This window comes from Sesamum indicum, linkage group LG1, assembly GCF_026168435.1.
Source record: "Sesamum indicum cultivar Baizhima isolate 11 linkage group LG1, ASM2616843v1, whole genome shotgun sequence".
NCBI lineage: Eukaryota > Viridiplantae > Streptophyta > Magnoliopsida > Lamiales > Pedaliaceae > Sesamum > Sesamum indicum.
The window spans coordinates 12,651,915-12,676,640 of NC_142657.1; the positions used below are offsets into that span (position 1 = coordinate 12,651,915).

Consider the following 24,726-nt stretch of genomic DNA (forward strand, 5'->3'; position numbering starts at 1 on the left):
TTCAATTATGTAACCAAAAAAAAAAAAAATCAAATTATATTTCGAGTCGAAATATATTTTTATGCATAGTTTAGTCCATTCCTCGGGAAATCAATTTTTGGATTGAGTTGTAGTTTAATAAAAATAATAATTTGTGGCTTAATTACTCATTATGCTCATGAATTTTTTTATTTTTATTTTCTCAATAACTTTAAGAATGAAATAACTTTTTAATTTAGCTACAACTTATGCATAATTAATTATGAATTATTAAAATTATTTTAAAATAATTAGTCCATATATGCATAATTTATCGAGCATATTAGTTCATAAAATTATTTTAAAAAATTATAAATAAATAAATATATACGTAATCACAATTTATAATTCAAAAACACATTTTAGTTAAATTCACGATAGAAATTAAATAAAAACCTCACAGACAATGAACGATAAAATCAGGGGTATTTATAATTTTTTAAAAATAAGAAAATATTTATAATTATACAAAATTTTAGAAGAGACTATTGAAATCTATCCTTATTTTAAAATTGAATTTTATATCTTATAAACTCTATTTTTTTTTTCTGCCACCAATAAATTTAGCCAAACAGGGAGTAATTAATTAAAGGGTGTGCAAGGGTATCTGAAAGCTATAAAAGGCCCTTGATCCCACACACATGCCCATCTCAACCCTTCCTACACCAACTCCAATCAAAGACCCACACAAGCCCATTCAATTTCCATCTCATCACTATGGGGAACTGCATAGAAACATGCAGAAACAGCCCAGACAAAGAGATGAATCCCCACGCAAATTCTGAAAAGATGAGAATAAAGATTGTTCTGACAAGAGATGAACTGGAGCAGCTGCTGTTTCAGCTGTCTGAAACAGCAGTGAGGGAAAGAGGCAGCTGGAGGATGTGTTGGTGGAGATACAGACAAGCAGGGCTGTCTGGAAGCCTTGTTTGGATAGCATCATTGAGTGCCCTGAAGTCCCGAGATCATGGACAGATGAAAAGGGATTTTTTCTTTTTTCTTTTTAATATCCAAATCGGTCGACGATACCTGTGCAGAAAATCTTAGTTAGTGTATTATGCAATTGAGGTGAAATTATACTATTAGTCACATAACATAGAAGATTCTTTCTTAGTCCCCTGTTTTACGATTTTTTTTAAATTATTCTAAAATTGAGAAAACTCAACATATTTATTCTCATAAATCTCATACAATATATGACTAAATGTGTCGAGTTTTTTAAATTTTGGGCTCATTTAAAAATTCTGTAAAGTAGAGAATTAAATTTATCGAGTTTTTTTAATTTTAGGACGATCTTGAAAATTCCATAAAGCAAAAGATTAAATTTGTTGAGTTTTTCTAATTTTTATGATTATTTTAAAAATTTCGTAAAATAAATGACTAAATATATTGAATTCCCTATCCTACAAAACTAAAAATGTAATTTTACCTGCGATTGATGTAATGAATTTGTCATGTCATGTTGTATGACTTGATTTGGTGTGACCAAATTGAGTTCCGGCCAAAATTAGGGATCGATAATTTTCCTTCTTCATTTTCAATATTTTGTACTTGGGAAAAATGCAGGCCTATAATATGGGTAATGTGCATGATACCACCCGTGATATAAAAAGTATCAAATTGCCTCCCTGGAAAATTTTTATTGTAGTAATTAGACCCCTGCGTGTCCAAGGTGTGCCACACGCACCAATGTTGCGGCTAGAGGACCATTCTTACGTTGTATTTTGATAATTTTATGCCCCTCCTTCATCAAATAAAAGTGCATCAACTCATCTGGTATTGTAATTCCTCCTTTTTTTACTTATTTCTCACGTTTTTTTCTCCAAAAAGAGAGAAAATATCAAGGTCAAGTTTCTCATTTCGAAAAAGCAAATCAAAACAGAAAACACAATTACTTGATTTGAAATTCCCAACTATGCCTTTATGTGGGTGCAATTTGAAGGTCGAAATTAGAGTAGTGGAGTCACAAATAAAACCTTCGAAAGGTAAGTTATATTATTAGTGCAGATATCAAATTTGTAAATTTTTTTGTTGGTTGGTGCCTGAAAGAGCTACATGGCAACCTAGTGAGTTTCCTCTAAAATGCTCAAGTACGCAGTGGTGAAGAATTTTTTCGTGGCTTTGATGAACAATGTGATTGAGACGATGGTGAGGAAGTAGTGTCAAACTTGCAGGCTGGTGGATCTATTGTTGTTAATATCAAAGAAGAAACATTAGCTAGAAATGTCAATTTTTGAATTGGTTTTAGCAGTGTTCTTTTTGTGTTAGTGTTAGTTTTTTGTTAAAATGAAGACTATGTAAACTAAACTTGTAAAACTCTATTGTTTAAGTATTGACCTTTATTGTATATGTTGTCTCATGTATTAATTTGTAGTATTTCAATTTTTTGGCATTTTTGTGACTAAAAAATAAAGTGAGTGTTCAAAGGTTGTTTCCACTTAATCTTTGAATATACAGAAATTGAATACAAACACTTAACACTAAAAAACAAATTACAGTTGAACACTAACACTAAACATTAAGCTGAAGTTGGATTCTAGAAACATTAAGAGCACAATTTATTCAACAGGCTTGACATTGGAATACCTTTGCACTTGGTTGCTCCTAGCTTAAGGGATTGGGGGGGGGGGTTGAGATCCATGTGGAATTTCTTCAGGAACAGCAACATTTACCTGCAAAAAAAAATAATTTTGGTTACATAATAGATTAAAATTGTTATATGATAGATTAAAAAACTGAAACAAACTTTGAAAATTTTAGACTTTGGATGTATTTCATTCTTACAGTTGCCCTTATTGTGGCCTATTTGAAGGCATTTACTGTAGGTATATGTCAACCCTTTTCTCGTTGATGTTTTTTATTGCAGCTCATTAGGGCCATTTTTCCTAAGTTTCTTAGGTCTGCCCCTTTTCTTTTTAATTTTTGGAGGTTTAAAGGGCTGAAAATTATTTTTTATGAAATCTTGTGCCCTAGGGACAACATGTATCATGTCATTATATACTTTCAAGTACACTGACTTCTTATAAAAATCATCCAAATAATCATTTATTCTAGCTCTTTTTGAAACAATTGTTGCACAAGCTTAACAACATGGGTATCCTGTTAACTGAAACATGCCACAACTACATGTTTTATTCTCTAAGTCAACCACATACTTCTTCAAAAAATGGTCAATTTCATACTCTCCCCTACACCTAATGAAATAGTTTCTTGCAGCCATTTGTTGCTTGTTTATATTCTTTAAGATGTTAGGGCAAATTGACCATCCAAACTTTTCCATTCCCTCTCTTTTCATTTGCAACCTAGACATCAATCTTGTTCTAATCCACTTAAACATACTTATAATTGGTTTGTCTCTTACTTCAAGTATATAATTATTAAAGTTTTCACATAAGTTATTGACCAAAATATCACATTTCATTTGAAATGAAAAATGTGATCTCGCCCAATATTGTTGATTTATCTTTCTTAGCCATTCAAAAGTTGTTTCCACTTCAACTTTGATTTTTAAATCCAGTTCTTTAATTTTCTTCATAAAACCCTCAAATTCCCTTTTGTTAGCAGTTGAGGCTGCTTTCCAAAAGTACTCTTTCAATTCAACATATTTGAATTTCACTTTCAAATTTTCATACATGTGCCTCAAACAAAATCTGTGTTCAGCATCTGGCACTAAGTCTTTTAAGACCTCAACAAGACCTTTCTGTCTATCAGAAATGACCAATTTACTAGTGCCCATCCCCCCTATGTCATCTAAAAGATTACCCACAAACCAACCCCAAGTGTCCCTGTTTCCACCCATGTTACAGTCGTTGCAATTGGGTATATATTATCATTCCTATCTCTTCCCACAACCACAAGCAACTGACCCCCATAAATTGTTTTTAAAAAAACAGCCATCAAGGCCTTTGATTGGCCTACACCTTCTATAAACCCTTTTTTTCAATACACGGACACTGAAATACATTCTGTCTGGAGGATTAGAATTTTCTAGTTTTTTACGTATGAGCTTAGACCCTGGATTACATTGTCTGACAATTTCACAATAATCCCATAGCAGTTCATATTGCTTTGCATCATCCCCCCTTATTCTCTATGACGCTTCTTTTGCGGCCCTCATCACCTTAAATCTACTCACATCCACATTGCATTTTGAGAGAATTCTATTTTTCAGTTTCTGAACAGGAATTGTTAGATTATCTCTTATTGCATTTTTAATTCTTTTTACAAGATATGATATATTGACAAGCCTATTTTCATATGTTCTTGCACACGTATGCTTGCCTGTCATTATTTTAATTTGGAATGTAGGTCCACCTTGTATTGGTGAGGCATGAATCCTCCATTTATAACCCTCTATTTTGCATTTTGCAGTTACTCTTACGGCTTCATTTTTTAAGAACTCAACATCTACCTCATTCCATATGTACCAGTCCCTCAAAGCCACCCTAAACTGTGCAACATTTTGAAATTTCATCCCAACTATCAGATTTAAATTTTTCATTGAAGAAAATTCTTTAAAAACAAGATGCTTTTCAGTTTCAGATTCTTCACTGCCTTCCAAGCTAATTAAATCATCTTCATTCCCATCCTCACTAGCCCATTCATGTTCTTCAGATCTAGTTTCAAATCTTTCAGGCATCTTTTTGTTCTTTTTTTTCCTTTTCATCACCCTTTTCAATTTCATCACTAATTCTTTTTTACTTGAGTCTTTTAATAGGAAAATGTCATCATCATATTCACATTCAATGTCTTCTAAAACCACACTAGGGCCTCACTATCACTCCCTCACTACTTTGCACACAGTCTCATCAGATGAATAATCAAATTCTGATGATGACCCATTCAAAAATCTTTCTTACATATTTCTTTTTCCCTTTTCAGTCATGTTTTCAGAAATTTTTTGAACTGGAATTTCAGTCAAATTCTCAATTGGATTTTCAGCACTTTCTTGATTGGAATTTCAGTCAAATTTTCAAATGGATTTTCAGAATTTTCTTGAACTGGAATTTCATTCAAATTCTCACTTGGATTTTCAGCATTTTCTTGAAATGGAATCTCAGTGAAATTCTCACTTGGATGTTCAGCTAAATTGTTAGCCAAATTATCATCAACGCCCAATACCTCACCCCACTGCCCCTCATAGTTAACACCCTCAAACTCAACCCCATCCAATCCCTGACCCTTTATACCTTGCCCCTCACAGTCCTTCCTCCCATCACCCTCAAACTTAACCCCCCACCCCTACCCTTTAGAGTCCTTCCTCCCATCACCCTCAATCTCATTATAATCCAATTCATCAAAATCTATTCCATCTAACAAGTATCCAAATATTCTTCCTGCTCCTTTTCAATTGAATTACCCTGATTATCTACGGCTTGAAGAGGTTCAATATCCTCTTTCTCTACATAAATATTTACTGGAACATCAAAGTCTTGATGACAATTTTGTAAGTCAACCAAACAAATATGTCCAATTTGTCTTATGCCCCATTTTAATGGTAGGGTTAGGATCTTTGTAATAAAAATTTAAGCATTGGCTTTTTCACCCCCACACTGTTGATACATTTTCTCCTAATTCGTATAAACCCTGATAATTCATATCCACTTTCTCAAATACTTTCTTATGCTCTCCTACATAACTAAGTTTAGGATGTTTTGCAAATTTTCCACCCCATCAAAAAGTTATGTCATGTGTCTGAAATATCTGCACATAAATAAATAAAGCACAAAACAAACAAGAAGCATAACAACTTCCTAACAAAAGAGAAAAAAAAAAAGAGAAAGCATTATTAGATTAGAGGACCACAAACCTTATTTCATTCATTACAGGACCACAAAATCTTATTTTATTCATGCATACATTGAACAGAAAAGGGAACAGACAAAAAATCACATAGGGACAGAAAATGACAATATTATATCATAAAGGGAGGGGGAAGGGGGGAGAATCTGCACATTAATAACCAAACACCCAAACACAGTTGAAACCACATGACAAAAACCCTAATCCCCACAAAAAGGAATAAAGCATACTAATAAAGCATATAAAAACATACCACAACAAAAAAACCCTAGCATACATTTTTCTGTATAAATGGATACGAGACAAAAGAAAAGAAAAACCTACCATCATTTTCCTCCAGATCTGAAGCTTCACCAGTTTTTCCCCTAAGAAAAAGCCTCCATTAAAAAAAATAGAAAAGTCAGAATAAAATAAAAAAATTAAAAAAAATAGGGATTTAAACACTTTTTACAAACAAGTTTTTTTCCTCGATCTGAAAAAGTACTTTAGCTACGTCTTTAAATTTTCTAGAAAACAAAAAAAAAGTAAAAAAAATCAGTAAACTAAAAAATGTAAAAACAAAAAAAAAAGTTATTAAAATACTTATAAATCACTTTGGTACAATATCCAGTCGTTTTAACTCTTTTTTAACGATGGATTTTCAAGTATTTTGAGTGGATTTTGCTTCTAGGGTTCGTGGTCAGTCGCCTCTTTTCCTCTCTCTCCAAAAACAAGTTCAACAATAGGAACCCTAATTTTGACTCAACAGTTAGCTTTTTCATATATAAGGAGGGGTATTTACGTTTTTTAACCTTCACACCAATGTTTAGTTTGTGCAGGGAGGCAGTGTGCTACATTGTTTAAATTACAGGGGGATAATTTACTTTTTAATTTATCACATAGGGGTAATTTGCTCTTTATTACAAACACAGGGGTATTTTACTTTTAACCTTTTGTACTCCTCAATAAGTATTATTTATTTTTCTTGGTTTAGGGTTTCTGAATTTCTAATATGGCCATAGCAATTGTTCTAATTGTGCAACTTTAGGCTCAGTGGATGGGTGATATATTAATAGATGTAAAAAATTATTGAATGTTTGAACAATGTTATTTTTGTATATGTTTCTATCTCTCTATTTTTTTTAAAAAAAATGAATTTTCATGCATTATTATTTCATTTATTGTTGATCCAACGTGTTGGTGTAATTATCTTTCTCATTTATAATCGAAGATTTTAAAGTTTTCAAAGAGAAAATAGAAATAAATTATGTCTATAAATAATCGATATTTTCATATTATTTTTTCTTTTTCTAGTAGTATACCCTATCACTTTTTTTAAAAAAAAAACAAATAAAAATAGGGAAAAATTTTAACCTTCAGCTTCTTAATAGTCTTTTTCAAATATTAACAACTGCACCAATGAATAAATCACTTATTGACTTATATAAAAGATTTTTATAATTATCATTATTTTCAAGCGAATCACTCACTATAATTATATGAATTTCAATCATAAACAGCATAACAATTAACAAATCGATTACTAACATGAATATTTTGGGCCTGGCCCAGGTACAATAGAGTGGGCTTTAACAATAAGGTAGAAAGGCTTATATCTTATTATTGGGCCAATTTGTGGCCGGGAATCAGGCCCAAGTCTTCTAGCCCATTATTACAGATAAAAAGTAACGGTAAAGTTTGGAGATTGTAATAAGTTTCAAGAGTGAAGATTCAAGAAGGATCATTTCGTTTGGTTTGACAAATTTTAGAGAAATGGGCGGAGGGCAGGCGATGAAGAGGATACCACGCATCAAGTTTCCTGATAGGCGGGCGAAAGCCTCTGGTAATGTTGTTTTCCAGTGCATCTTGTGGTTGTTTGCCCTATCTGAGGGGATTGGATTCTGTTAATATGTGATTGGGAGTATTGTAATTTGATGATTGAGGTACTTTGTGGTGATCTGATCATTTGTGTGCGTTTACGAACAGCTGCAATGATGCGTGGGTGTTGTAATAGTTTTCTTGAATGATTCCTTGTCTAAGGAATTATAAACCCTAATTTATTCTAGTTGGAATTGTTAGTCTCTGGATTTTTTGATAGTTCTGGTACTTTGGAGGTGGTTAATTGCCTTTTTTGGAAAGGTAAGGTTTGAATTGCAGGTGTCACGGTAAAAGCATGGGATGATAATGTGGATTGCAACCAAAGCTTATGTCTAGAAAAAGGGACATGTTTTTCGTTTTGTTCATTGGACCATTGATCGGTATCCGATGTATTATGTGTTTTTTTAACAATTTATAAGGTTTATAAACTACATTTACAATATAATGGAGAAACAAGTGGTGGTTTCTACTTGATTTTCTTTTTCAGGAGAAGAAGGATTCTTTATTTGGCTTTTTCTTAAATAGGGCCCCTCTGGCGCATTCATTTCTTTAAAAAATATTATTTCCATTCTTTTTAATCACTTTGATTGGATTGATATTATGAATGGCTAAACACATTTTGTAGAAAGAATTGTTGGCATAGCATTTTGATGTTATTGAGGAAGTATCAAGAGTTCATGTATAATTTCTGTTAATCAAGGGATTATGTTTTACTCGTTTGTGCTTTGCGTGTCAGTTTAGAGACTGATCTATGAAGGATCAGTAGATGATCTGTTCCCTCAATGTGATTTGTGGTAGAATCCTTCCTGTTTGATACATCTTTAAGATGTCTTTTAAGACATTTAAATAATTTTTTCTACGTCCTTTTAGAATCAGAACATCTTAGGATGACTCATAGTAGTTAACATGTTCAAGTTGAATGGCTGGATGAGGATGCTGTTAGAGAAGGCCTCTGGATATATGATCTAAAGCAATTAATCAGCACTTGAAGTTTAGAGCATAAAGAATATGACTGAGAGGGTGGTTATTAATAATAGGGTATTTTTGCTTGTACCTGCTATAAAAGTGGGTGAGGTGGAGCTACAATGAGATTACATTGTTCTTGGGATCTGATAGCGTATTGGAAAAGGGTGCTTAGACAGGCTGCAGATTTGGGAATGAGAAATGATCTGGCTGCTATATTAGGGACGGTAACGGGGCGCCAAGTTCTTTTTTATGGGACCAGGGACCCACCCTTACCCTAACCTGGACCCAGCGAGTTGGACCTGCTGGACTCGGTTAGAAATTTTAAAGTATTAAAAGTTATACTTCTTTTAAAAATAACTATCTTAACTCTATACATAGGAGACACGAATATCATTGAAATACGACATATTTTTTTTATAACTTTGTATGTGCATATTTTAGACTCTAAAATATTAATACTTTCAAGATATATTACTTGTCATTAAAACTTAAAACTATTTTAAAATTATGTTTTTAATATGTAGAAGTATTATTTTAATGTATTATATATAATAAAATATACGTGTTTTCTTTTCATATATGTATAAATATTCATCATATAAATCTATATAAATATATGAAACAGTACAAAAATATTAGAAGAACCGGGTCTGGCCGGGACACGGGACCCACCATAGGACCCAGTAATGGCTTCAAAACCCGCCCCAAACCGGTCTAGGTCTAACCTGAACATGCCGACCCTACTAGTTAGATGTGTTAGAAACAATATAGATGCTAGAGTTTGTTGCCACTTGACCTTGGGGGGTCCATATAATGTTCCATTGAGCTTACTGTTAATTTTCTTTGTTTTTTGTTGTGCATGTCTCATCTGTGCTTCAGTTATCTATCTATAGTTCTTTGTATACTTTGTATCTCTTCTCTTTGGAACATTGCTTATGAAACATCTAAATTGCGAAACCATTCCTCTTTAGGTACAACATCCCATCACCAAGAAACATCTGAAAATGACAATCTTGTTCGAAATTTTTTCTCAAGGTCTCCGTCCAGCACGTCTGTTGGAGGAAAGGCTTCCGATCAGCCAAAAAGAACTCCCGTGTCTCAGGAGGAGATTGAAGCTATCATGGTATGTTAGAGCAACTGAGTAGAACATTGGATGTTTGGAATTTATTTCTATCTGTTCTTTGGGGGAATGATATGCTATAATTTTTCTGCTGTCTCTTCGATCATTTACTTGTTGGTTCAAGCACATCAATCATATTATTTTCAGAAATATATTTTGTTTCCTTTGACCTGCTTTTAAACTGTAAATATTTAACAAGAAACTGGCTTTACAAATATTTGCACATTGGTGATTAGCTAGGGTTGAACAAATGTGCTGAATTACCATCGATATAGCGTTCCTGGACCATGGTATTTTGAGGAAGCTTTTGACCTCTCACCTGTGTAGAAACAAAATCATATTCTGCTGCTCTACGCATATATATTGCAAGTTTAATGTTAGCCGTGGATATTATGGCTTTCGATTTCACAACAGAGAGAAATCTGGAAATACTTTCCTCGTATCCTTCTTCCCTTATTAAAGTGTTATATTTGCTGATGGTCAATCATTGATGTTGTTGGTCTTACATTCTTCTCTTAGCACAAATGTTATATACTTCAAGACTCTTATAATTATTTCACTCGCCTTATTACTTGTTGATCTTCTCTTCTTTCAACAGTTGGGTGGTTGTATCTAATCCTCCACCGGAGCTTGCCAACGGAGGACAACACTCAAACCTTAACTTAATGTTTTCTTGATCGATCCTCAGTTGGAGAAACTCTTGGAGTCCTTGTTCAGAGAAAACTTGGCAAATATGATGAATTTCAGGAATTGAGTAGTCTTTTCTAGGCCACCTTCACATAAAAAGAGGTTGCATATGTGTAGTAGTATTCTTAATGACATCCTTCTTCCAATGAATCAAGTTGTTTAACACAAACGTTTGATTTTAAATCGTGGTCCTAGTGTAACATGCTGTGTCTGAATTTGCTGTTCATAATACTAGATTTTTACTTGGGTTAAGCACTGTCAGAATTCTTAGAATTTCCATTGATCATATTTGCATTGCTGGAGAAGGAGAAGCTTGTGATGTACCCACATTTGTGTGGTTGAGTTGTTTCATTGAAACCGAAAGTCAAAATTAGAGAGAACGAGTAGGGCTGGAAAATAAGTTTAGGACAATATTCATATGATCAAATCCCACGCGAGCTAGAAAATAAATCAAATTATTTGAAAATCCATTCAAAATCAACCCAAAAAACTTTCCCTGAGTTCGATCAGTCAATAAATCAAATCAAATTGGACAAAATTAAGTATTGTTAAATTTAAGTATTTTTGGTAACTAGTAGTACGAAATTATTATGTATGCATGGTAAGGAAAAAGTGATACTACTTTGAAATTAAAATTATGTTATTAATTCAAAAAAAAAATTAGCTACTTACTGAATAAATAATGGTAGATGCACCGATTAAATGCATTAGTCCATTTGATTGTTCAAATTTTTTTTTTATATTTTGGCAGAAACATATAATTTTATATGTTTAACAAGCCAATAAATTACTTATTACATAAATAGATAATTTTTATATATATTCAATAATATATGAGATGTTTGATAACATTATTGTTATATAATTGGATTCAACATACTCAACAAAATATCAATAAATATTTTTTAAAAAAAATATACAAAAGAGCAGATTTATCATAAAAATAATTTTATTTTATTACTAATCATTATTATTTAATTATCAATTATGTTAATGGAATCAACTAAGGAATGACAATTTTTATTACCTTCTAATTTATTCTGTATACCAATCATAGAAATGCTATTCAAATGCGATTCTTTTTTCTTGTTTATTCCATTCCTAAATTCATTCCATTCACACTTAATCACATTCCTACATACCAATCATACCCTTATAGGTACAATTGAGGAAAGGAATTGGTGATTTCATAGGAATCCTTATTTCCTTAGGAAAGGGAACAGTGATTCTATCCCCGCACTATGGTATTATCTATTCCTATTATATTGGGAAACGAAAAAAAAAATTTCTTGACAAAATTATCTTCATAAACCAAAATAAAATCTACGTCTTTTCCATCTTTCACTTTCTCTCACCGTCTTCACGTATTAGATGTTTTATAAATGCATTTAATGTTCGCAAAACAAAAATATATTAAAGGATAAATTTGTCGTAAAAATAATTTCATTCCACTACTAACCGTTCCTTTCTGATTACCATTCATGTGAATAGAATCAACTAAGAAATAGTCTTTTAACTGCTTTATATTTCTTGTATATACCAATCATAGGAATGCTATTCAAATATAATTCCTTTCGCCGTCCTTATTCCATTCCTAACTTCATTTCATTCCCACTCAGTTTCATTCCTACATACCAACCATACCCTAATTGTCTTGTACATTCAATTCGTGTTCACAATTAAAAAAAGAACAGTATTTACGTATTTGGTTGTAATAATGAAAGCAAATTTTACAGTAGAATCAAGAAATAAAGTTATATACAAATACTTTGAAATATGAAAATTAAATAGAAGTGAAATTACATTTTATAGGCCGAAGGAGCAAAGGATAAGGAAATTTTTGTACATCTCCAAATTAGTTTTCTAAACCCCTCCTACTTAATAAATTGTACATACGTTTGAAAATATTGAATTGCAAAAGTTTATTAAATTTTGTTCAACCTCTATCCAGTTAGTAATCAAATATAATTTTTTGAACTTGGTAAATATTTAGACAAGCTTGAAATGTGTTCAAATTGGGTGTGAAATTTTATGAAAATTGAGTGAATGTCGTGTGTTTCATCCCTCAAAGTGCAAAATATATATATACATGTACAACGAACATAATTATAGCAATTCTATCCCATGATTCTAGCACAAGAATATATACATTTTTTTTTTCTAAGTGAGATATACTAACATAATAAGTATGGATACAATATGTACTAACATAATAAGCATTGATACAATATATATTCTTAATATACATTACATCTTGCCTAATACTCCCCCTCAAGTTGGTGCGTGTAGATTACGAATGCCCAACTTGAGAAAAAAATAATTAAACTGTTGTTTACTAAGACTTTTGGTTAGAATGTCGGCAAGCTGTTCAGTAGTACGAACATACAGGGTTGCAAGATTCCCATATTGTATCTCGTTCCAAATGAATTATGATAATAAGTCTTACCAGTGAATTTCTTTATCGCACCAGTCGTATGAAATTTTAAAAGGTTCAAGAGCGCAATCCATTGTTCATTGGTTAACCCAGGAAATGCACTTCTCTCAGCTTCGTTCACCTCGGTATGATGTTGTGCAACACCACTCGTTGTCTATGTCGCATTTGCTTGAACATTACTACGCCCATGTCCAGATGTAGTTGACCTACCTCGGCCACATCCAGACCATCTTCCTCCTCCTCGGGGTCTATCTCTCCACCAATTTGGGTACCCGATGATTTGAAAGTGTTAGATTAATTGGCCCAAGCTGCTTATTAACAGCCCATAACCCAACACACTTTGGACGGCCCACTACCCAAACCCGTGTCTACCCGACCCGACCCAACTATCCACCATATGTATATGGTAATCCTAATTCTTTGTGCTGAATCCATCTTTCTCTCTCTCAAATCTCTGCATATCTCCTCCATCTTCTTCACCGAATTTCATGGAATTTCTCCTTATCCAAGTCGATGGCAGTTTATTCTCATCCCTTTATAAGGGCATTCCCCTCTCGGCTCATACACACCGAATAGAACATACACTCTTCTTCTCTCTTTCAAACAGTTCTCTGTGAGCTCTTGTAGTGGGTCTCTGTGACCGATTTTTGAGACAAGATCTCTGTGATCTTTGGGTGTTGTTCTTCAGTGGTCTTTGTGAGAGTGGTGCAACCGTGTGTTGGTGTTGTGGGTACGGAACTGTTGTGACCGATTACCCTAATCGGTTCTTGGATCTAGCTTAAAATCTGATCCTATTCTGCTACAGAAATATTTCTTGTTTGTTTATGTTCTTATTTTGTTGTTTCAATAATTTCAGTAATTATTGGCTTGTAATAGAAATAGGGGGTTTCGTACTCCAATCGCTTATATTAGTTGGCCTCATGTCCTATTCTTTCGCACTATGTGAATGACGCAACTTTGTCCTTAGTCTTCACTGCTGCTGTTTTTACACTTTGTCCAACTTGTGTTACAAAGGCTACTGCATCTCATTGTTCATCTTTGGTTCGTGCTATACTATGGTGTCGTTCTTCTTGAATAATCATAGAGTATACCCACATCAAACTTGGTATGGGCTCCATGCTCACAATATTTGATTTTACTGTTCCAAATACTGCATCATCCAAGCCCATCAGGAATTGATGGATTCTTTTGTTCTCTTATTTTTTTTATTAGTTCCATCGTTATTTGTACTTGCACCCGCTACGATAACATATAGGTATCCATTCATAGTTCACTAGTTCATCCCACATCATCTTAAATTTGGCAATAGTATATGAAATAGAAGTTTTCTTTTAAATAATTGCTTAAATTTATAGTAGTATTATGAAATAAAATAAATAACACATCAAATCACACAAAAAATATAACTAGAAAAAATAATAATCAATGATAATAAATTCAAAAAGAATTTATAACAAACTTTGAAAAAATAAAAAAATACTAATGAATTAAAGTACTAAAAAAATTTAGAAATATACCAATAATGATAATAATTTCTAGATACAAAAAGTATAAAAGAAGTACTAGAAAAATAAAATAAAATAATTATTAAAAAAATGGCCAAACAAACCCAACTCAGCTTTGGCTAAAGACCACGTGATCCTGACCTATTGGGTTGAGCTGATTTTAAGTTTTAATACCTAAGATCGATTGAATCCCAAACCAACATGAACCAGTCCAATTTATTTTTTGATTAGTTGAATCCGATTCTTAGGATAGCCCACATCCATCTAATGCGCATCTTGAGTTGTTGGTTGCAAAAATAATTAGGTAGTGGACTTGTGATCATTTCATTACGTGAACGATATAAGTGGTTGGTATTATTAGGCTGTTAGCAATCATCATTTCCTTCCATCCAAGAATAAAAAATTACCAACTGCCAATAAGAAATTCCGAGTGTAGTCCCCAAATTACCGATCAACAAAAGCCTCGTTGAGCCTAAGATAAGGGGTAAACTTGTCATCAAAGTACAACCCACCAGGCATCAACTATCAAAAGCATTTTCATGTGAGAGTCAACAACTTTCCAAGAAGACGACTACTTCTTTCTCGTGTCTGCTACCTCAACATCACCATAGTAAGGTCCGACTCCGAGCCTTGTTTCTCTCCTAATTTCTCTTTTACTTTTTAGTTGTTAGCTATCGAGGTAATCTCTTTTTTGGCTTATGGGTTTTTCGATTGGAGACTTTATGTTAGTGAATTCTACGAGCACTTGATGATCATAGGTTAGGAAGATCTAACAAGAGTTGTTTGAAGCTTTTGCCAAGATTATGTGTGATTAGTTTGTTTCTTGCTTTCAGTTTGATTGTGGGATGCTGCCCTTTTAATTTTATTACTTGAGTAGTTTGCTGAATAGCATAATAGGTGGCCTGAAAAGGTTTGTTCTTGTATTATGCATATTTTGAAAATTTGGTGATGGATCATTGGAGGGATCTGTTATGTTATGGTAACTTCATGTAGTTGGATTAGTAATTTTCAGCTTCACTTTTGTCAATGATTTTATGGATCATGAGTAGCTTTAGGGGGCATGTAGTGTTATAAATTACACAAAATACTTTGACTCAGTACATGATAAGGGAGTACTTATTTATACGGGATGATGAGTTCAGCTGTGCAAAAACGTGGATAATCGTTGAATTTTGATTCTACTTTGTCGACGAGGTGCATAGTCTGGATATTGGGACGTTGTATGGTTTGCGTATAAACATAGGACGAATCATCTGTGGTGAGGTTGAAGTTCTTGGTATTAGAGTATAAGGAGGTAGTGCCTTCCTATAATTCTGCTGTATGTTTTAGTATAGGTGTTTTTGAGTTGAGTTAGGCTTCATGGGTGATGGTCCTCGAGGAATACAAGTGTTTCCGGATCATTTTGTGGCTTCAACTTCTGCCTCAGGCTCCCAACCCAGCCAAACATCATCTGATACAGATTTCAGGTATTCATTTTTCAAAGAACTACGATAAGAAAATAAACTGATATTGCTTAAAATTTGATTTTTTCTTATGCTGGTTTGCTTTAGCTTAGGCCCCATTGCCACAGATTGGCTCGAAGAAAATTAAAAAATGCTGTTTCGATACTGCACTTGCTTACTCTGAGGGGTCTCTACCGGGAATCAGGCGAAAATGTACAGGAAAAGGTAGATTCAATAGTTTTCAGCTGCTAATCATTTGAAAATGGTGGTGTAAACTTTAATGACAATTCAAATTCTCGTAACAGGTTGTATTAAGTGCTGCAGAAGTGAAATCTCTTCGTTCTGAACTAGCCGCTTTGGATGAAAGAGAATCTCATTGTAAAGCTCAGTAAGCAGGGTTCATTATCCAATTTAAACTTGCAATAACAATGTTTTGCTTCCTGTTGATATTATCTGCTTCCACCTTCTTATTGTATGATAACCTTTTTCCATCATTTCCCTAATACAAAAAAATTATCAAGCCTGATACTACCAATATGATAAAATTCACCACGCTCCTATGAGGCCAATGGCAGAGGACAAAATCCATAGAAATCAATTATGCTTGTCTGTGCATTTGTATCATTTCCCCTCTCTGCATGGCATCTAAAGATGGTTATCTTTGTTAATCTGGCACTATATTTTGCATTGCCTCCGAATATCATATATGGACACCTCCTACTACCTTGTGGCCTGCATAGGGCATAGATGTTAAACACAGAATGGCACGAAAAACAATTCCGGTATCTAATCATGAAACTTGTTTTATATCAGGTTGGAGCATGTCAATGAAATATTGCAGTCAGCTCGTCTATCAGGATATCTGTTATTACGAACGGTATGCTTGATTTTTTGCAATGTCATTTCTGGCCTTCTGACTTTCACTTGTTTACCTCCTGACTTCCTTTGTTCCTCTTTTTCAGAGATGGGCAGCATTACCGGGAGAACCTCCTCCTGTCGATGATGCTGAAGTTGATGATTGGCTTCCACGCTTTGTTGTCCTTCATGGATCTTGTATCTATTTGTATATGATGGCCACAGGTAATTGTTTAAACCTTTAGGGCTTTTCTGTAACTGGCATTTTCGACTTTTACAAGCTTCTAAAGATCATGTTTCTAGGTTTCCCGTTTGATTGGTTGACTTGAAAAACTCCAATATCTTTACCGCATGAAGAGAAACAAGACTTAGTCTTTGATAAAAGCTACTATGAAAAATGCGACATCCATTGATGACACAATTTTGTGTTGGAAGTTTTCCGTGACTTTTTAAGATTATTACAAAAATTATTGGCACTCGCGCCATTGCTGATCATAACAAAAGAGATTTTTGATGGACATCTGTGACATTTTTGTGGTACTGAATATCCAACTAATTTTTCTTATGGCCATAAGTTCTCATCATGGTGTATATGTTCTTGACTTGCATTATGACATGCTTCAGTAAAATGATGGCCAGGAGAAGACCTTTATTTGCACATTTATACAAGTTATCATGTTCTCGTTTAGGCTTCTCCATTTTTTCATTAGATTTCATCTACATTTATCTCGCATTAAATCTGATGTATTAGATTTCAAGGTCTTTCCATTTGATTTAGTTTCTAACCTAAGCTTTACAATTTGCATTATTTTTTTAAACAAGGGATATAACGCATATAGGGAAAGTCACCCTAAATCAATGGACTTCAGTTGTAAACTGTTTGTCAAAATGTGTTTTGCAGATTTAAGTCCACAGGATTCCACCCGTTTATCTGACATTGTTGAGGTCGGTCATCTCCCTTGCATAACACGTGAATACGAGGAAACTCAACATTGCTTCTACATATTAACTCGTCAGGGGCTGCGGTATGAGTGCGCTAGCCATTCTAAGATACAGGTATATCGAGCTTTTCTGATAATCCGAGATAATATATATCTTCTAAATTCCAAAATGAATCATTTCCTTAGTCGTTGACACAACAAGAATTGCAATTTCAATGCAAAAGGGGCTCACTGTATGCACCTGATTTATTTGTATTGTTTGTCTTTCACTTTGCGCTACGTGCATACTCTTATCGAAACAATATTCCTGCGTGTTATTCAGGTTAATTCCTGGTTGACAGCACTACGGACTGATTGCCAGTTGGTATCTGATTCCAAAAATCTTAACCATCTGAGAAATGGGTAAACCAGTTCCCATTATCATTGTAACAGCCTTTGTATATGTTCAAATCCATGGATATCTTGACACCAATCAAGAGTGTTATGCACACAGCCCATTTCTAGCTGGGAAGGGACAGTAGACTGTAGTCACCTTCTTTACCATCTGTACATAAATCAAATTGTTTGAGGTTTGTTCTTGTTTCTCATCACCACTGAACCTTTCTAGTGCTACTACCAATTCAAAACCAGCTTTTATGTCGAGTCAACAAGATCTATATTGAAATCATGATTCATCAGGGGCTGCTGATAAATCCCACTTCTGTTTCCTGTGCTCGATATTCAGGATTTGTGCCTGTTTCCGGGAAGACCCTGGAAAGCACAGTGCAGCAGTAGACGTCCCGATGGATCCTTTGCATCTGATCGTTTTCCTCCAAATATTAGTTCTTTCAGCTCACATCATTGTTCAGATAACACTGTCTGAGGTTGTGTTTGCCACTTGATATGGATCGAGGTAATAGATTATGAAGATAACATCTTGATCCTGCATGTGGGATCCGATGTCTGAATTTGCATCTATAACCAGGAAAAGAAAGGGGCACAAGAAGGGTTCGTCTTTTCCCGATCTAAACAGTGTGGATTATGTCACGTCAACAATGTAACTTCCATCCTACTCCCATATCATAATTCAAGAACCTATTCACAAGCAAGTCACTCTTTAGATATTTGCACAATTTTTTTACACTATTTGTTGTGTTGAGAAATGAGAAATATCAAATGCAACTTCATGTTCCAATTTTACCACTTCACTTCAAAGTGTTGCAGAGGAGATCTACCAATGGCAACTGAAGCACACTCCATCATAGACGCTCGTAACTGAAGCACATTTTATACATTTGTATAATTTATTTTTTTATTATATATTTAATTAAATAAAATATAAAAGATAAATAATTAATCAAAACTCATAAATAGAAAATTATTGGTATAATTAATTAAATAAAGGATTGGTTGCTTGTAAATGAAATAAATACATGTAAGGATATTTTAATTCACTCACATTTTGTCTATTAAAAATAGTTACTTTAAGATTTTTGGCCTTAATAAGCAGTATAGATTAGTGAACACAAGCATATATGTAATCATATAATAACTAGGGTTCTTTTTAAAATATTTAAAGTGTTAAAGAACCCAATTTTTTAAAAAAATAATTAAAAAAGTATAATTTGTAATTATAGTAACTTTTTATTGTTATATTATTTCACAATTGAAATGATTTTAACTTCCCCAATATGTTGACAACGTTAAATTTTCAACTTATGTTTACTTTCACTCCACGATTGCATAAATACCCCTCTAATTTCGATGGTCGTCTATAATTAGCACAATTTGTTACTCTCCGTTATGCTTTAATCTATTCTTTATGGTGAACTGATCAAAATGTCTTGTGGATCATGAATTTATAATTTATTTTTTTAAAAAAAAAAATTTGAATGTTTTTATGAACTAAGTAGATTTTTTTTTTTACAATTTTTCTGACCACCTTGTCCGATTTTTAAATTATTTTTTTTAAAAAGATGTAGTAAAGGCAAATTGACAATTTCAGAATTCTATTCAATAATTATATAACTTTATCAAATATCACGAGAATATTTATAATTTTTTAAAATAATGAAGTGTATTTATAATTATGTCAAACTTCATAGGAGTTTGTTGAAACTTCTCATTTTATAATACCTAAGGGATCATTTTGCAACTTTATAAACGGCGAGTGCAGCACGTGATTCACGCATTACAAGTTAAGTCACCTGAAACGACGTCGTACTCAACTTCCAGTAACGGCCGTTGAATACCCCAACTAACCTCCTTTTCGGGTCTGACTTCCAAACCCATGTACAACAATGAGAAGCAGAATGTACAACCCATTATTGCTCCTCTTGATCTGCCATTAGTAAAATTTACGTCGCCATTAGTACTTCAATCGTTTATATGCCAAAGGCATGTTTGGTAGGAGGAGTTGCTAAAAGATGTAAACAAAGAAATATAAATATATTTAACGAAGTTTTAACTTATTCTAATGATAAAAATAATAATTACCAAACATTAAGGATATTTTATAAATGCAAGAACTTACCACCATTTTGTTACAATTTTTTTCATAATCATCTTATTTTATTTCGAATAATTTTTTTTCATATTTATATATTATTATGATTAACAATTAATTCGAAATAAAAACTTTTTTCATAACCTTATTCATAAAAAAAAATTATAATTTTTTTTATATTTAATTGTATTCTTTTAAAATAAACATATAACTATGTATAAGTATTTATTTTTTATACATTGTTATCAATATCATATTTTTCTATTTTTTAGAATTAGCACTACAGGAAAATACATTTATTATGACAAAATAACTGTAACAAAAAGCATAAGTTACCACAAAATACTAATATGATTATACAGGTGATTGACTCTATACTAAAGACAGCATAAACTGCCCCAACCCGCTCCAAACCAATTAGACCGCAAAGTGCAGTTTCGATGATTGTCGGGGTTGGGCTTTAGCAGAACTTTTTAAAGACCGCAAACCTTGGGTTCGGTCAAAAAATTACCTAAATTGGCCCAACCCGAACCTTGTACACTCCTAATTGCACATTGTGTATGTGCTCGTCATCTATTTTTTATGGGACTTGACATAGAGTTAAAACATGTCGAGTTTTTTTCAAATTTTTGCTGGTTTTGAGAATTTTGTACAACATAGAACTAATGTACCATATTTTCTCAATTTTTGGATTATTTTGAAAACTTGTAAAATAAATAATTAAAAGTGTCGACTCCTCTATCTAATGGGACTAAAAATGTAATTTCACCGTGTAGATAATATTATGATAAATATAAAATATTTTTAATATATAAAAACATAAATTTCACACTTATATTACATTTATATATATTAAATAAAATATAGCACTATTTTTTATGATAAATGATACAAATATGAAATTATCTTTTAAATATAACGAACGTTTTTTGGAATAATTCTCCCTCCAAAAAAGGTGAGTTTTAGGATGTCCTCACTTTCCGTTTTTCTGCTTCGGATCAACCTTTTCAACTGCCTACCAAACACGGCCTTAATTTACGGGAACTCCCACATCAAAAGGACCGTCACTCTTTCTGCACTTCTCATTCACTCCATTGCTATTTGCTTGCCACTCGGAGCTCAAGAACAATCACTCCTTCTTCGAAATGAGGTCTCAGATTTGCAGATCGGCGAGGTCTCTCCTCTCTGCTGCCTCCAAGCACACCTCTCGTTCATTTTCTGGTAATTTCATTTTTTTTTTGGTTTCGTTTGAGAGAATGGTGAGATTTGTAACGATCATTTTGTTTGCTTTGGTTTTGGTTTTGGTTTTGCATGCTTTTGTACATTGGTGCTTGTTAATTGAAAGGTTGTTGGTAATGTTGTTTGGATGAATGAAGAAAAGAAAGTAATTACGTTGATATGGTATTTAAATTTCGTTATGGTGTATTATGATCGGGAGTTTCTGGATGTGTTTATAACCTTGATGTTGTGTGTGTTCTAGTTTTGTCATTGTGTGGATTGAAGTGGTTGATTGACAAAGACGCAAATCTGAACCATAACTGGTCGGTTCTGATAAAGGTCCAGTCTTTTCCCTTTACTCATGTCTATTTCCTGTAAGGCGCGACCTATGCCCTGTTTTCTGGAAAAATGGTACAATGGGTGTTACTTACCCTTATGTTTGTTAAAAGCGAGGGGTTATAAACATGTTCTCTCTATAACAGCAGCCAAGTCGTTAAATTCTGTGCATGCAAGGAACTTGAGAAAAGCTGAAGATGTTAGACTAATTGGCATTATGTCCATCAAGTAGGCAACTGGAAAAAACCGCAACAAAAAAATCAACTTGTTTTTTTGCCTACTGGTCGAAAAATAAAAAATGAAACATGTTGAATTGGAGATAATAGTTTATCACACGTCTGATTGCTTATGTGGATATAATTTGTCAAATGCTGAAGTGTGCCAATAATATGTTAATGAACAGTATCTGAAGAAGCTAAGAAAGTTTTCTTGTTTCAGGAGGGCGAGCAGCAGCTGCGGCAGTTTCATGCAGAGGAAGAGTGTCATCTCTAGCTTCATATGGTGTATTTGGATCAGGAAATGCATACAAGGGTTGGATTTCTGGTGTCCTTGCCCTTCCTGCAGCAGGTTTGTCCAACTTATTTTGTCCTTTATTGTACCGAATGAGTTCCTAACCCAGATATGCCACATTTTGGTGGATAATATTGCTCTGCGAGCCTTTTATTTTATTTTAGTAGTGGATATATTTTTTCCATAAAAGCGATGCTGTATATCTCAGTTGCAAATTATTTTAGATGCTGTTTTAACTGGTGAATTATTAGATAGATCACTTAGATGTCTATTTCCACTTAATGAGTTAATATTACTGAAAATAAGCTGCATGAAAAGGAAGAGCAGCCTTGTCCCTTGCTTAAAAGCAGCATTGCGGCATCCAGTGCCTCTTCAAGAGCAACTTGTACTTCTGCATGATAATTGGGTGAAATTGCTCATTTTTTGGTGAGAGGTTGGGTTAATGTCTCTATTCTCTTCACACACTTTTTCATCCACAAGCAGCAAGTATTTTTGCTTACCATCTTATTTACAACCCCTCTATGACACATCCCGTCGCCCTACCAATTAGATTTCAAGATTAGTCTATATGTCTATAGTGTTATTGTAAATATCATGCTTGACTCATGTTTCTTTCTCAGTGAATATTAGCATTTATCATGTCAAGTACTCATTTATCTTGTTTTTTGCTTCATTTGCTCCATAGTTTTCATGCTTCAGGAACAAGAAGCACATGCTGCTGAGGTACTTCCATCAACTTTTCTTTCTCTTGTTTTCACCATGCGTCATTACTGTTCATTCTGTTCTGCCAACTGATGTTTGTTTCTACTTTTCCTAAAGATGGAGAGAACTTTTATTGCCATCAAGCCAGATGGAGTGCAGAGAGGACTGGTAGGTTACTCACACTGAATCTTGCAGTGCAAAGTTGATGTAAGAGGTTGATGGGGTTGGGATTTATTTAGGTTATTTGCATTTTATTTTATTTCATTGTTTTCATCGGAGCAATTTATTTGGTTAGTGTGCAGTAAAATGTCTATATTATCTTCCCTTCAGCCCCCTCTACAAAATGGCCATAACATTATTTCGCTGGCTGCTTAATCTAACTTATAGAAAAATAGGAAAACACAAATGCACACAAACACACGCGGAGCGAATCGTGCCTAGATCCATTCTCCTCCCTTTTCTCACAGAGGATATGCATTTTCAGTCTGCTGCATGTTTGCACACATTCTGACTAAGTTCCTATTGTTGTTAGATTTCAGAAATTATCTCTCGGTTTGAACGAAAAGGCTTTAAACTTGTGGCAATCAAGGTTGTGGTTCCTTCAAAGGACTTTGCCAAGAAGCACTACCACGACCTCAAGGAAAGACCTTTCTTTAATGGGTTGTGCGATTTCCTCAGCTCTGGACCAGTCATTGCCATGGTTAGAAGAGCCCTCCTCCCATCTTCTTCCTCTATGCAAAATCTATAAGAAGAGCATTAAACGTTTATCTTTGTACTCATCCAGGTTTGGGAAGGTGAAGGTGTGATCAGATATGGCCGTAAACTCATTGGTGCCACCGATCCTCAGAAATCAGAACCAGGAACCATCAGGGCCGATTTAGCTGTTCAGGTTGGAAGGTATAGATTTTTTCATTCAGTATAATTCACCATCAGTCTTTTATGCTCTACGTATCACTTGCTTTACTAGCTAAACTTCCCTACTTCTTTCATCACGAACGGGATACAACGTCCTAATATCATACTATTTTGTTTACAGAAATATAATTCATGGTAGTGATGGCCCTGAGACCGCCAAGGACGAAATCAAGCTTTGGTTTAAACCTGACGAGTTGGTTAACTACACAAGCAATGCAGAGAAATGGATCTACGGCTAATTATTCTTTCTGCAATTTTTCAAATTTTGCCTGCAGCAATAGGACTTTGAATAAACAGTCCGTGTGGAAGCAAAATGATGAACATAATGTGCTTTATTTAGACGAATAGGAAACGTTGTGGAACAAAAACTAAAATCAACTGCTGCAATAATGTACAACCACGCTTTATATTTTGCCTTTGCCAACACACCTTTTTGTGCCTTATCTTTCTATTGATGAATGCCTCTTTTCTTTTGCATGAAGGCCGTTAAGATGAACACACAAGAGAGGAAATGAGAACAGTTTGAATCGGCCATGCAAATTAATATTGTATTTCATATTAGTCAGTGGAAAAAAAAATATAATTACGCCCCCTTCTCCTGAGGTTTGGTATAATTACATATGAACTCTATAATTTGAAAAATCATCTAGTACCCTAAGATTTGTTTTCGTCTAACAAATAAGTTCATTTGTTAGTCAAAATTTATTAAATTTGTTATATTAACAAAAAAATTGAACGAAAATTAATATTTACTCTCAATTAACTTATTGCAGGTCAAATAAGATTTTCTGAGTAAATTACGCTTATAACAGTGAAGATATACTTTATCATATTTATTAACGTTGAAGATGTATAAGGGTAATTTAGTCATATAAAATCCATTTGACTTATAATAAATCAGTAATAAGTCAACTTGGGGTAAATATAATTTTT

General features: G+C 33.6%; 3 protein-coding genes across 9 annotated transcripts; all 3 read left to right on the plus strand.

The window, feature by feature from the left end:
• Positions 1-7,505: 7,505 nt before the first annotated feature.
• LOC110011596 (uncharacterized) lies at positions 7,506-10,702 on the plus strand. The gene is made up of 3 exons (XM_020692007.2): positions 7,506-7,642; positions 9,615-9,766; positions 10,362-10,702. Exons 1-3 carry the CDS (start codon positions 7,573-7,575, stop codon positions 10,377-10,379), a joined length of 240 nt encoding a protein of 79 aa, XP_020547666.1. The 5' UTR covers positions 7,506-7,572; the 3' UTR covers positions 10,380-10,702.
• A 4,102-nt stretch (positions 10,703-14,804) lies between these two features.
• LOC110012191 (uncharacterized) lies at positions 14,805-18,801 on the plus strand. Of its 7 annotated transcripts, none has more exons than XM_020695101.2 (8): positions 14,805-15,147; positions 15,724-15,855; positions 15,945-16,056; positions 16,137-16,219; positions 16,645-16,708; positions 16,794-16,911; positions 17,588-17,742; positions 17,950-18,294. In XM_020695101.2, exons 2-8 carry the CDS (start codon positions 15,749-15,751, stop codon positions 18,031-18,033), a joined length of 723 nt encoding a protein of 240 aa, XP_020550760.2. In that variant the 5' UTR covers positions 14,805-15,147; positions 15,724-15,748; the 3' UTR covers positions 18,034-18,294. The 7 variants fall into 7 exon arrangements, 5 of the variants coding, with proteins under 5 accessions (XP_020550760.2, XP_088739515.1, XP_020550759.2 ...); XM_088883389.1 differs by having other exon boundaries at positions 14,805-14,999; XM_020695100.2 differs by having other exon boundaries at positions 14,806-15,068; positions 15,719-15,855.
• A 2,326-nt stretch (positions 18,802-21,127) lies between these two features.
• Positions 21,128-24,242, plus strand: NDPK3 (nucleoside diphosphate kinase 3). The gene is made up of 7 exons (XM_020695102.2): positions 21,128-21,333; positions 22,105-22,233; positions 22,862-22,899; positions 22,996-23,046; positions 23,411-23,578; positions 23,663-23,775; positions 23,915-24,242. Exons 1-7 carry the CDS (start codon positions 21,258-21,260, stop codon positions 24,030-24,032), a joined length of 693 nt encoding a protein of 230 aa, XP_020550761.1. The 5' UTR covers positions 21,128-21,257; the 3' UTR covers positions 24,033-24,242.
• The last annotated feature ends 484 nt before the right edge of the window (positions 24,243-24,726 follow it).